Source organism: Aphis gossypii, chromosome 2 (genome assembly GCF_020184175.1).
Source record: "Aphis gossypii isolate Hap1 chromosome 2, ASM2018417v2, whole genome shotgun sequence".
Taxonomy (NCBI): domain Eukaryota; kingdom Metazoa; phylum Arthropoda; class Insecta; order Hemiptera; family Aphididae; genus Aphis; species Aphis gossypii.
In genome coordinates this window covers 26,773,541-26,786,931 of record NC_065531.1, presented here as the reverse complement: position 1 = coordinate 26,786,931, position 13,391 = coordinate 26,773,541, and the positions used below count along the sequence as shown (strand labels likewise).

At 27.3% G+C, this 13,391-nt stretch overlaps 2 protein-coding genes across 2 annotated transcripts; one reads left to right on the top strand and one right to left on the bottom strand.

The window, feature by feature from the left end:
• Nucleotides 1–2,866: 2,866 nt before the first annotated feature.
• Nucleotides 2,867–8,139, bottom strand: LOC114131725 (integrator complex subunit 6). Its single transcript, XM_027997028.2, has 14 exons — nt 7,512–8,139; nt 7,310–7,387; nt 6,442–6,862; nt 6,120–6,337; nt 5,895–6,056; nt 5,664–5,816; nt 5,369–5,596; nt 5,152–5,300; nt 4,964–5,085; nt 4,680–4,886; nt 4,474–4,610; nt 4,172–4,409; nt 3,577–3,894; nt 2,867–3,433 (listed from the first exon to the last, which is right to left on the bottom strand). The coding sequence occupies exons 1-14, from the start codon at nt 7,626–7,628 to the stop codon at nt 3,261–3,263; spliced, it is 2,721 nt and encodes a 906-aa protein (XP_027852829.2). The 5' UTR covers nt 7,629–8,139; the 3' UTR covers nt 2,867–3,260.
• Nucleotides 8,140–8,566: 427 nt separating this feature from the next.
• On the top strand, nt 8,567–13,059 carry LOC114131733 (alkaline ceramidase 3). The gene is made up of 7 exons (XM_027997038.2): nt 8,567–9,191; nt 10,630–10,741; nt 10,801–10,911; nt 10,989–11,094; nt 11,162–11,452; nt 12,208–12,312; nt 12,382–13,059. The coding sequence occupies exons 2-7, from the start codon at nt 10,636–10,638 to the stop codon at nt 12,488–12,490; spliced, it is 828 nt and encodes a 275-aa protein (XP_027852839.1). The 5' UTR covers nt 8,567–9,191; nt 10,630–10,635; the 3' UTR covers nt 12,491–13,059.
• The last annotated feature ends 332 nt before the right edge of the window (nt 13,060–13,391 follow it).

Below are 13,391 nucleotides of genomic sequence, written 5' to 3'. Positions count from 1 at the left end.
AACGAATGCCATAAAAATGGCCTCAGAATATAGCCTTTTGGAAAGGGGTCGAAAAGTCGAATGTTCAAACGTCAAGTAGTGGCAAATAAATTTGTCTGAATATATACTTATTGGTTTTTGACACAATGATTTTTATTTTTAGTTCGTTTAAAACGAAACGATATTATAGGTATATAATAATTACGTGAATTGTTTTATCAATCCGTTTAAAATTATTCGGAAAACAAACTTTTAAAAAAGATGTGCACTTGTGCCGGGACCTTGGTTTAGTGATGTAAGTATTACAAGCACATTGCTAATACTAATACAGTAATACCTACATACCTATTTAAATATTAATAAATCTTTTTTGAATTGTAATACAACATTAATTATGGCAAAAGCAATAATAGACATAATATTTAACATGAGACATGGATTTATGACTTTATGTTCCATTAGTGGCTTAGTCCTGATTCCATAAACACAATTGTCATTTAAAATCTACTGGACACTATTATAACATTGACATATAGGTATAATACACTAACATGTACATTGTGGGCGTAGATAAGAGGGGTGTTTTGGGTGTAAAACACTCCCCAAAATTAAAAAATAAAACAATTTTAAAATAAATATTGTAAATTTAATTTAATGTATATCTAGACCAAAACTCCCTCCGAAAATATTTCCTACCTACGCCCATGAATTGTACAAGGAAATTCAACATTTAAATCTCACAAAATGAAAACTAACTACTGATTTTTCTTCTAAATATCTTTTAATCAAGTCAGAACCTAATTTTAAATAACTATTCAAATAAAAACAAATATTTGCAGGTAAATCACCTCTACGAATCTTTTTTTAATAATTAAAATTATAAATACCTACTCTAAGCAGTCTAAATTTACCTATTTTCAAAAAACTTATCAAATGGATACCTACTTGCCTTATACTTTATTGATTATGAAAATTCTGTTACACAAAATGTCATTAATAAAAATTCAAATATAATAAACAAATATTTGAAAGTATTCAAGATCGTATAATGCATCTTAACTCTAGTCTCTAGAGGTCTTTTGATTGTCTTCTTAATTTTTTTTAATAGGTAGAAATAAAAAATAAATACCTAGTTATTTATAAATTATAATTACTTTTTTTTTAAATATATATATAATAGAAAGTAGTAGTTGTAAGTGTTTAAATTTGTTTTTCAGCATTGTTATCTAAAATTGTAGGTACATTGGAAAATTAAGGTAATTGGATTTCCTATGACGGGAATAGCTTAAAAATCGACCGAATGCCATAATGGAAACCGTTATACATACGTTGGTGAGGCTTCTTCTTTAGTCTCAATACGTAAGTACTGGTGATAAGAGGGGTCTTCCATAAAACGAGTACTTTATGAACAAAAATTAATTTTTAAAATAAAAAACAAATTAGTTAAAATTATTATTATCGAAGAGCAAAGATAGTGTCAGCCGCTACTCATAACCCTTATTTGTTTAATTTAAATAATAATTTGTTTTTGACCTTTACTAGTTGAGTGTATAAGCAATGCCTTGTATTTTACATACATCGGACTCAAGTCCCTTAAAAAAATTAGGCTATTTGCACTTATTTAATTAGACTTAGCACATTAAGGATAGTATTATTGTATTATGTTTAATCTTAACTTAAGCTTACCTTATTTATTGGTTTGTTCTGAAAAACAAAGAAAAGACCTAATTGAAGATAGGCGCGTGGTAACTATTGTATTACTTTTGGAAACTTAAATTATTAGCTTTCATAGAACAGTGTTTTATGATATAACTGAAATTTTTAAATTGTTCAATACTATAAATCATTAATCAATGTTTTTATATCAGTTAAGAATATTAATTTCTATTGAAAATCTTTTTAATGAATTAATATATTATCAAGAAAATATTTTTTTTAAATCATTTTTTTATTTTCTCAATGAAAACCATAGGGATATATAGACACCGAGTGTCATATCTATAGTAGATGCATATTGAAGTGTAAATTATAAATAGAAAATAAAACCTATATTCAATTTCTAATGATTTAATTGGTAATCAGTTATTTAAATAGATATACGAGTACTGTTTAATTTTTATGTAGTGTATGTTTAAATACCCATTAAAAAAATTCATACGTCATTTTATTTTTTATAACAAATGTAATATTGGTTATATCATCATATGACTCAGTAACATACCTATGTAAGTATAAAAAAAAATTTATTACTATTATTATAACAAATATTTCTATATAAAAGTTACTTCCACCTTTTTCATAGACCGAAGAATAATGATAGATTAACAGCTACTCATTTGAAATTAATATTTGATTTTATGTATTATTTTTATTAATATAATATATTTATATTACTGGATAATATTCAAACCAAAAATCCTATATTTTATTGGCTTAAGCAATATGTACAAATTTGATTATACTAAACAGTATAATAAATAAAAATTAATTTATTGATTTGTTAAATTGTTCAATTATATACTCTACTCCAAATGAGATTATACTATATGGCGATCTGCAAATTCCGACCCAATCATAAATAATTGCTCCAGTATGCTGTTATCGATAGGTAACTAAAATAAATCGGTTTTTCATTATTAACTAAGGGTTATAACATTATTCAGGACCCATATCTATGTGTTATGAACGAAGTCATTATTATAAGTTAAATACTTAAATGCTCTTATTTGGAATAGAGTATAATAATTTTTGTTATAAGTTTATTACATTATATAAAATTTAAGCACCAATTGTAAAAAAAACTATTTTTTTTTTCTTTAAATTTTAGTAGGTATTTAAAGAGCAGTTGGAGAAATAAAAATGCATTTATTATGTTTAAAACAGAGTGTCAAATTGGGTAACTGTTTTAATTGATAGCAAGAAGCAAAAAAAAAAATAATTATAAATGATTGAATAATAAACATTCAATAATGGAAATGAAAAATATTTCCTCAAATGTATATATCATTTTACAAAATAACAATAGTATCATGGAAAAGTAGAAGACAGATGTTTAATAGAAAAGGAACTAAATAAATTTTATCCTATTCCATCTTATAAATTATGCCTAGTTATCTTTATTACAAAAATAGTTAAAATTTGTTTGCAAGTCTGTAGCATTAGACATAGATGTTATATTTCCACACATCAGGTAGTATCAGTAGATCAACACGATATTAAAGAAGAGGAATAAATAATAAGAGTCAGGCCTAAAATCCATATCTTATTATTATTATTTTTTATCATCTGGCCGCAGTTGGAATTCGCATATATGATTTTCTAAACTCCTCCAATTTGTTAACTAATTTTTTTCTTTTAAACCTAAGGGCTTCAGCAATAATGTCATTAACATAGGTTAATTGGATAGAAGCTGGACCTTTTAATGTACTCAAACAATGGAATAATGCTGTATAATCTGAAAAGAAAAATGTAAAAAAGCAAAAACATTGTTTTATTAGTAAAAAAATATACAAATTATTTCTACTATATATGTTTATTATTTACTCACAATTTCTCAGAAGGCGAATGACGCCCCATAAAAATATGAATTATACTTACTTTGACCAGGACGTTTAACTTCAATGAATAAAAGTTTCCTAACTTTTGCATTGTGTTGTTTAATGTCTAACAACTCTTGTTTGGATAATTCATCAATTTCTTGATTCATATTAGCGGTAATTGTTAATAAGTGTTGACGAACAGTACTTCCTTCTGGAATTACTGGAACATGGTTACATACATCGTTTGGCACAATTTCGTCATCATCAGTATCATCATTGAAGTTATTTTCATATGGTTCAAGAATGGGTGGAGGTGGTGACGGGCACATAGCCCTAGGGTAACATTCACCATTAACTGGAATTGGAGGTTCTTCATCTAAAATTGAAATAAAACAAAACATAAAATTATATGTCAATAAATTTAAGGAATATTTTATTTAGTTAGTTTTAAATTTTTAAAGAATAAAATAATAGTATTATATTGATTTTCATCAGGATATTATTTTATTTCTTGAATATTAACAATATAATATATTTATTATATTCAAAAAAGTAAAAATATAAAATGCTTTTCTATACTACTAGCTAGTTTAATATAATGTTTTCTTATTGGAACAAAAAACAAAAATAAAATTATGATATTCAAGTCAAACCTGTTTCTCCTCCATTAGGCAAAAGTATAGGTGGAGTTTCGACAATTGAATTAAGAGAATTGAAAGCAGCAGGTAATGGTGATCTGGGTCGAGGTGATGCACACACATGTCGTGGTAAAGGCCCAGGTTTTCGTCGTGCAGGACTGCTATCTAATGCTCTTTTTGATCCAGCTCTAGGACTTGATGATCCACTTCCTGCTCCAACCATATCAACATCAGCTTCATCTACCATCATTCTCTGTTGACAAAAAATACCCATTGTAAAATATACATAAAATAAAAGTTGTACACGAAACACTAACTTTGTCAATTTTGAAAGGGTTCCCAAACATGTGTTGTCTAACAGGCATAGATTCAACTTCTCTGAGTGGTGATGTCATACGTTTTAAATATTCTTGATAGTTACCCATTTGACTAACAGGCATTGAATGCACCAGATCTAATAATGTATGTTATATAAAATATAAATAAAAAACAAAATAAATTGTTGCAATTTTTTTTTACTTACCATCTTCAAAGAATCTGGTTTGAGAGAAATGAGAAAAATTAGTTTGCATGTTTTTGACTACTTCTAAAAGTTTACTTCTTGATATATCAAACGGATTACGAAAACCAGAACCGCCAGTTTTGTTACATTCTACATTTTTTCTTTTAGCCGTACCTACTACATAGTTATTAAAGTCGTTTAATTGTTCTCTCAGATGAATAAATTTATCTAAAATTAATAAAAAACAAAATTTATTAAAAATTAACAATAATTTAATCTAAGTAATATATATATATATTTATTACTTTGTAATTGAGGATTTGTCGTCATATCTTTTTTGAGCAATGATATGTGATTAACGCGTACATAATCGGCCAAATTTAAATTTGTTTTAGCTGTTTGTTTGTTAGTAACTTCAGTGCATAATCTATAATACAAAAAGTAAATTGTAATTATAATAAAGTTAATTTTTTTTTAGTTATACAAATAGTACCTATCGTATTCTGTTTTGGCTTGGGTTTTAAGACGTTTTAAATAACTTAATACAGAATAGCTTAATGAAGCATTGTCTGCTGTATCTGGTACTAATGAAGTCACTACGGTACTAGGCACACCCATTCTTGTTAATGCTCTTCTTAAAGGCTACAAATTGGATTAATTTTAATATTAGTAAATAACTAAATACAAAATAATACGTTTAAATTATTTACAGCATTATAATATCCCGGTGTACTTCTTAAATATGCTTGAAATTGAGTTCGCCATTCAGGAGTTTGCTTTAATCTATGCACTTTTATCAATTCATCAAGGATAGGTAAAAGTAGAGGGTAATTATAAGGCAATACAAAAAGATTAACACAGGATAAAGTTGTACTGGCTTTTAAGTAACCAAATGGATGCATCACTTCTGGAGTTTTATAACTGTTAGCAACAAAAACCTAAAATATTAAAACAATAAAAGTTGATTAATTTTAGGTTATTATGTTTAAGTTTAATATTAATTACCTGCCAACAAAGTGTAGGTTGCTTTCTTGATAAAATAAATTGCGTTAGTGGACATGGTTCCAATTCATATTTGTCAAATGGTAAACTTTCTATCACCATAGGTTCTTGATTGACACAAGAAAATTTAACTGTTGGATGAGCACATCTCGGTGGCTATTACAGTAATAAAACGTTGAATTTATTTAAATGTAAAATGTAATATATATATAATTGTAGTTAATAAATAATTACTAAAGAATTCATTGTATTTTCAGGCCAATATGATTCAGGTATAGGCCAAAATCCCATAGGAAATCCTTTTTGAGCAGATTTTGGAACATGAATTAGTTTACGACAATTATGCCAAGCATTGGAAGGAGGTTGAACAATATTGGGAATACCATTCACTTTATTCTAAATAAAAATTTGATATTAGTCATAAATTAAATACATTATGGTTTATTTGTATTATCATACTCCATTTTGATGATTTATATGGTCAGTATTTCCAAAGCCTATTTTTCCAAATTCTTCATAACCAATGTCTACATCCATGCCATTTTCTTTGTCAGTTATTGGTAGAGGTTCGGGACCAATTTTTTCAAAATTTATTACAACTCCACTTTGTATTTTCTGCACTAAACTATCAATGCATTGCATTAATACCCTTTGTGAAGTTATACAATATGATCTACCTAAACCCAAAAAAGTTTTAACATAACAAATATTTTCTTTTTAAAAATTTAGATCAGGGTATTAAATAAATAAATAATTATAAATTAAAAAATAAATTTGATACCTCCAGTGACTTCACACATAGCATCAATAGGAGATGTATCATTGGCAACTAGTCCAGTATCACGATCTACTGTTGGAGTGCCAGACATTCGTAACACCAGAGAAAATAATCTTTGATCCCAACGAAATGGTTCTCTAGTCATCTCCCATCCAGGAATGGGGTTTGTCATGGGTAGGTTAAATTCATCAACTACATTTGAAGCATTCGATAAACGCCCACCGTCCGTTATAACTACAATAATACATGGTTCCAAAAAAAATGGAGAACGACCCTGACCATAAGTGTCTATACCACTTTGCATACGATTTATATTTAGTATATCAAATACATTTTTAAGTGCAAGCCCCAAAGTAGTCATTTCAGCACAGCGTAAATTTTTTAATTGGTTCATGAATGCACCAATGTTTTCTTTCCAACCAGCCTAAAAAATAAATAAAAAAATATAATTATATAAGTTTTTATAACATAAAATATAATTTTTCTTTGAAAATCATAGTAACTGTTAGTAAGTGATAACAGAAAAATTGAATTTATAAGATATGCATACATGTAGTCTTGATTAAAATTTAAAGAGGCTAGCCAACAATGACATTTTGATAATTAGCATTGCTATTTAACTAGAAAATTGACAGATATTTATTTAAAATAAATATCTGATAATGAAAATTGAATTGAGTATTATTAGTTATTAATTCAATTCAAGGTTTAACATAAAATGTTTTTAATAATTATAGGTAAATGAGTAAATACAGCCCTTGGAAATATTCATTAATGCTCAAATAACCTATCCTAGACCATTTTTAACAAGTTACACCTACAACAATTTATTAAATATTAAAACATGATAGTAGGTATCTTTTATAAGTACCTTGATGTTGGCTGGTGGCTCTTCGAATGTTAATAACATGTATCTATCACCTCTGCTCTCCGAAGATCGCTGCCTTACCTAAATTATTAAAAAAAAAAATTATCAGTAAAACAACCACTTGTGCTTTCAGTTCATCGTGACGTGTTAAGGCGGCAAATAAGCCGAGAAAAAGGGTGACGAGAGGGTGTCTCGAGGAGCAAACCTTGACAAAGGACTCGACGGCCCCTTTGGCGATGTCCAAGAGCGTTGGCCGGCCACCCATGTAGGTCCGCTGACACATGGACGCCGAGGTGTCGATGAGGAACACTATGATAGTCATTTCTTGGGAGCGGCGGGGTAGTGCAACGGAATTCAAAGACGGTCGGTGAGATGTCCACCGCCGGAATTATGCATATTTTGAAATTGAAACGGGCGCGAAGTGGCACGGACAAACGCGACGCGTATATGACGTTATCGCTACCGATACGAAACGTGGTGCGAAGCAGGCGAGATCATACGTGAACGGCGACGGCCATTTTTGACGGTCGTCTGGGGGAATTAGGTGCTTGTGTTCGGAAAACTGCGAATAGAGCGAGAGCAAACCGTCAACAAGCAGTCGACTTTTACCATTGCGTCGTTGTCGGAAATGACTAAATGAGCTCGCCGAGAGAGGTACGTCGATTCCGCAAGAGCGCGCTGCTCCGGCGGCGCGTAACCCGTTCGACCACTGCTGCGGGAAATCAACAAAATTATTGCAGATGGAGCGTTGCGGGTGTTGCGGGTCTTGGGTGTGCAGTTTTTTTGGGCGCGGGTTGGTGGGAGGGTTAAATTGACGAGTGACAGCGTTTCAAAGTTCTAACCGATCGACGAAACGACTGGACGACAATTTACTAGCGTCACTAGGCGACTTTTGACACTTGCGACCGTATACATGTCACATAGATGGATAATTTAATGAATCGTCTATGAAATATATATTATGTTGCTCGTGACGAGTAACGATTGTACGGAGGTGACCATATTATATCGGTTAGACTGGATTTGCTGCGATTTTGTAACCGTGTAGTCGAAATAGTCGAATCGTTCGTTGTCTAGTGATTTGTTCGGTCTCTGTCCTCTAACCGTCAGATACGGGCGTAACAGAATAAAAAAAAAATGATGTTATATTATTAAAAGCAATCTCCCTCTTGTTACTCGTTTTGGAAAAAATAAAATACCCGAAAGTTAAAACTTAAAATAATAAGTGTCCTTTAGTCGAAACGATTATTGCACGCGTTCATCGACCGATATCTTGTCCGTCGTGGTGGCTGCACTGTACGAGTCAATGACATCACCGGCAAACGTTTCTGAGCATTGTGTAAAATAGGTATTAGGTACACATTATTATCTCCCGGGGGAAAACGGTCTACCGCGGTCTACGAACAGTACAAACTATTGAAACCAAGCGTCGGACAGACACGGACGACAAGTCGGTGCCGCTGCCGACCTTCCGTTGGTCGCCCCTTACTCGCGTTCTGCCTTCTGCAGTGGCAATTGGCAGTTCTCCGCGTTCTCGTTAGTCGGCAGTCACCGTTGCGACTCGGTAGTCGGTGGTGGCAGTCGTGCTTAGTGCTCTCGTCCCTTTTCGCTATGATTTTTTTCTTTTAGAATTTTCTATGCTCCGCTTGTAGTTCTAGGTAAATTAACATCGAACCCAAGTCATATTCGTATTCATGAAAATGTCAATAATATACGGTGCTATCGTTCTCAATAGTAGTAATAATGTGTATTTTCTCACTGAAATGTCTTTTCTTTGACTTGACTTCAATGATCAAAAATATATTTAAATAAAATTAAGTCGTAGCCGAAGGGTTGTTCCTATAAGCTATAGTTAATAACCATTTAAACATTTTTAACATAATATGTAAGTATTTTGGTATTTGTAATAATAACTGTTATTTTTCTAACACATAATATAATATAATATTTACTCTATACACACCCATTGTAGTAATTATACTATTTTATAATTATTTAATTATTTGTTATATACCTTGTCTTTTAGTTATTTATTAAGCAGATTTAAATTTTATCTGACTTCATTTTAAAATGTATAGATAATTTACATTTCAATAATTATTTATATTCAATTTTTAAACAACATATCTATGTATTATTATATTCTATAAATAAATTATGTACCTATATTATTAGAAATTTTAAATTAAAATTAAAATTTACTACTAATTTATTCTATTTAGGTATTAAGTTTTTAGTTAACTATTTATCTGCCAAAGTTACTAAGTCTAACTTAGATTTAATTATTTTATCCAATTTAATGCTATAATTATAATAATGTATTTATTTTTCCTAAGTATTTTACGTTGTTATCCTATAAAAAACTTATAATTATATCAGTATTTTTGTATTTTTATTTATTATTTATATTATTGGATATATTTCTAAATTATTTAATAGATATAATTGGTATAATTTAAGTTTTTCTAAATAATATTCTTTGGCTATTTTTTTTTTTTTTAGTGTTGAAAATTTGGAAATGTTTTAATTGGACTATTTATCTATACCTACATAAATATCATTATTAAGTATTAAAAAATTCAAATAATTTTAGAATATAAGTCTTTACTTGTTCAATTTTAAATATTTTAAATAGTGTTCACTATAATATATTTTTCAAAATCTTATTTATATTAAAATCTCAACTAACAAATTGTGAAGTGTTTTATACCTACTCATTTGATATTTCATTGGTATATTTATTTCTTGAAAATATATAAATAATTACATTGAATTAATTGTTAGTAGGTATGTTATTTATTATGCTAGAATATTTTTGAATATTATATTCTGTGCCTTCTAATGATTCGTGATTGGCATGCTCTTAAAATCTACCTTATTTAAATATTCAATAGAAAAGAAATAACTACATATTATTTGTACAATGCAATAATTGAAATTATATTTAGCATTATAATTTATAATTTAAACATATCACGCTTTAAAGTACGTGTTATGTTTTAATACATGTTTAAAATATAAATTAGGTACTAACCAATGTTAATATTAAGTGTTTAAAACTAGAAAGTAGAAAGTGTTCATTTAATATTATATTATGTTTCTTTTATAGTTATGCATTCGTAAAATATTATTTGTATTTTAATATTTATAACAAAAATAACTATAAATTGTTGTTTGTTTTATAGAATTAATTAATTAAAAAAAAAAATATTAAATTTAAAATAATATAAGGTAAAATTAATTATATGCAATATGTTTAAGGTTACTATAATTTTTATTAGTGCTTATTTTAACATATATATTCTGTTTTAATTATAATGTAGATACCAATGGCTTTTCAAGAATTCAATAATACAGGTTATTGGGGTAAACCTACAGCTACCATTGATTGGTGTGAGAAAAACTATGAAGTAAATTACTATGTTGCTGAAATGTGTAAGTAATTAAAACTCAAAAGTAGTTAACATTTTAAGTATAATTTAAATTTATTGAAGGGAATACTATCAGTAATTTAATGATGATAATACCTCCATTATGGGGTATTTGGGACATGAAAAAACAAAAATTTGCTCGAAGATTTTTTTTGTGTTATGCATTTATTTTGGGTATGTAAAGTTTATAATAAAACTATTAAAACTAATTTACAAAATATTTTGTTTATTTAAAATAAGTATATTTTTAGTGGTTGGTTTTGGCAGTTTGGCATTTCACATGACGCTATTATATGAAATGCAATTATTTGATGAATTACCAATGGTTTGGGGAACATGTTATTGTGTTTATTGTTTGTAAGTTTATTTAAAATCTATTTTTAATTTAAGATTCTATTTTTATTATTATTATTTTTTTTTACAGATCTATAGTAAAACATGATATGAAATCTAAGATTATTCCAAATAAACTATTATTATTAATATTAATAATTATAAGTATTGGATTTGCCATAATTTATCTTGCTTGGCCACAACCATTATTGCAACATGTTTGTTATGGAATACTAGTTGCTATATCTTTAGCACAGGAAATTAAATTAATACTAGAATTTAAATGCGCTGTCTGTAAACGTATGTTTATTGTTGCAATAGCATTATACCTGTTTGGGTTTTTTTTGTGGAATATTGATAATATACTTTGCAAAAATATTACGTAAGTTATTTTTACATTTAAATGAATTAATATATTTTTATATTATAGTTTACTTTTTTGTACTTTTAAATTAAAATAATCAGCACCAAAGTAAATGGAAAAAGCTCGACTAGATGATTTTACATATATATTAAAATATTATTAACTACTTTTTCTTTAAAAACATTATGATTATTGTTTATTAAGTCATTTAACTAAAAATATGATAATATATTATTTTATGTTGGGTACCTTACTGGAAAAATAGCCATGGTTTTATAGTTATGTTTTCTACATCCTTTTAAAGTAGACTTGTTTAGAAAACTTCTTACTATATTATGTTTGACAACTTGATTGTTTTCATGTTATCCTGAAGGTAACAATAGAGAAAAATTAGACATTTTTGACATTGTAAAAATATTTTCTTATATGGGTGTTCATATTATGAAACCTATTCATCACTATTTCAGAATAATAAAAACCGTATTTTTTTATATACATGATATCATTTTATTATATTATTTGGATTTATTTATTTTTATTTCATATAGAAAATAAGTTTTCATATTGATATGTTATATTATTTAAAAGCTTGTAATATTTTATGAAATATTACATTGCATAAAAAAAAGTAGAAATTCGTATGATAGAAATACAAAATGAACAATTTCATTATGTGAATATGACATATACATAAATAAATACATTTTTTTAGAGATCTACTAAGTATACTAGATGAAGTTTAATTAATTATTTATTTATTTTTAACTGTATAGGATCTTAAGAGAACAGATTCCAATGTTTCTTCAACCATTCACTCAAATGCATGCTTGGTGGCATATATTTGCAGGGTATGGAGTTTACATTCAAGTTCTATTTTGGTAATTATCTTTAACATATTTTATTTAATAATTTGATTGATTTAAATGTCTTAATTATTTTCATTTTAGTATTCACAGCACATATGATTACCATAAAAAGTATAAACTATCAAATTTACTTTTACCAGAGCATTTGTATTTTAGTATACGTTGGCAAAAACCTACAAAAAGTAATTGATCTTTCAATTTAAGTCCATAGTAAACAAGGATTATATTATTATTTGTTGTATACGTATTACACTTGTATGTATTTTATTAAAACTATTATGGAATTTAGATACCAATTCAAAATTAAATTATTAAATTATTTTTACTATTATTTTATTAAGAGTTACCTTATTAAATTTAAAGTTAATTTATTATTTCATAATTAATTTTAAACAAAGAACTTAATATTATTTAAATTTGTTTTGGAGCTGGAAGTGATAATTTGTATAGAATATAATTCTATTAGTATAAATTATTTATATCATTTGTATGCACCTAGTTATTTTTAGATCAGTATTGAAATCATGTAAATCACTGTTTCCCAACTTTTTAAATTTTTTGTTTGTAAACGGATACATTTTCACACATTTTAAATTTTAAAATAAATTTAAAAAATAGGTCTTACATTGATCAAAAGCAATTTACCAATGGTCAACTGAAATTAAAATCTTAAATTGGATAGTCAGTGGTTAAATTATAAGGTATGTGAATATGCAGTATAATATCTTATATTAAAAAAAATATATATATTAATGCATATTTTTTGTTTTTTTTTTAAAATCTGCATTTGCGTAATAATCTTGGTCTATCAACCTTCTATTTAAGTTTTGCATTTTCATAACTAATTTATGTTAAAGTTATAAGAAATACACAAATGTGATATATTTATTTATTTATATTATTATATTATTCTTTATTAAATAAGTTGCAGATTTATAGAATATTTTAACTATATGTTAGTAGTTCATTTAACATATTATTTTTGTTGAAATGAACTACTTTATTATTAGATTTTGGTCCATGTCTGAATTAAAATGTTTATATACTTATTTATACAACGATCTATCTAGTTAGTTTATTTTATTTTAGAA

What these genes read in the sequence shown, in the direction of transcription:
- LOC114131725 (XM_027997028.2), bottom strand. Translation starts at nt 7,628, where the DNA reads ATGACTATCATAGTGTTCCTCATCGACACCTCGGCGTCCATGTGTCAG. An exon ending in ATATAAATCATCAAAATGGA is followed by an intron (nt 6,057 to 6,119) that starts GTATGATAATAC and finishes ATTTTTATTTAG; the next exon opens with AATAAAGTGAATGGTATTCC. An exon ending in GCCAAAACAGAATACGATAG is followed by an intron (nt 5,086 to 5,151) that starts GTACTATTTGTA and finishes TTTGTATTATAG; the next exon opens with ATTATGCACTGAAGTTACTA.
- LOC114131733 (XM_027997038.2), top strand. Translation starts at nt 10,636, where the DNA reads ATGGCTTTTCAAGAATTCAATAATACAGGTTATTGGGGTAAACCTACA. An exon ending in TTACTATGTTGCTGAAATGT is followed by an intron (nt 10,742 to 10,800) that starts GTAAGTAATTAA and finishes AATTTATTGAAG; the next exon opens with GGAATACTATCAGTAATTTA. An exon ending in TGTTATTGTGTTTATTGTTT is followed by an intron (nt 11,095 to 11,161) that starts GTAAGTTTATTT and finishes TTTTTTTTACAG; the next exon opens with ATCTATAGTAAAACATGATA.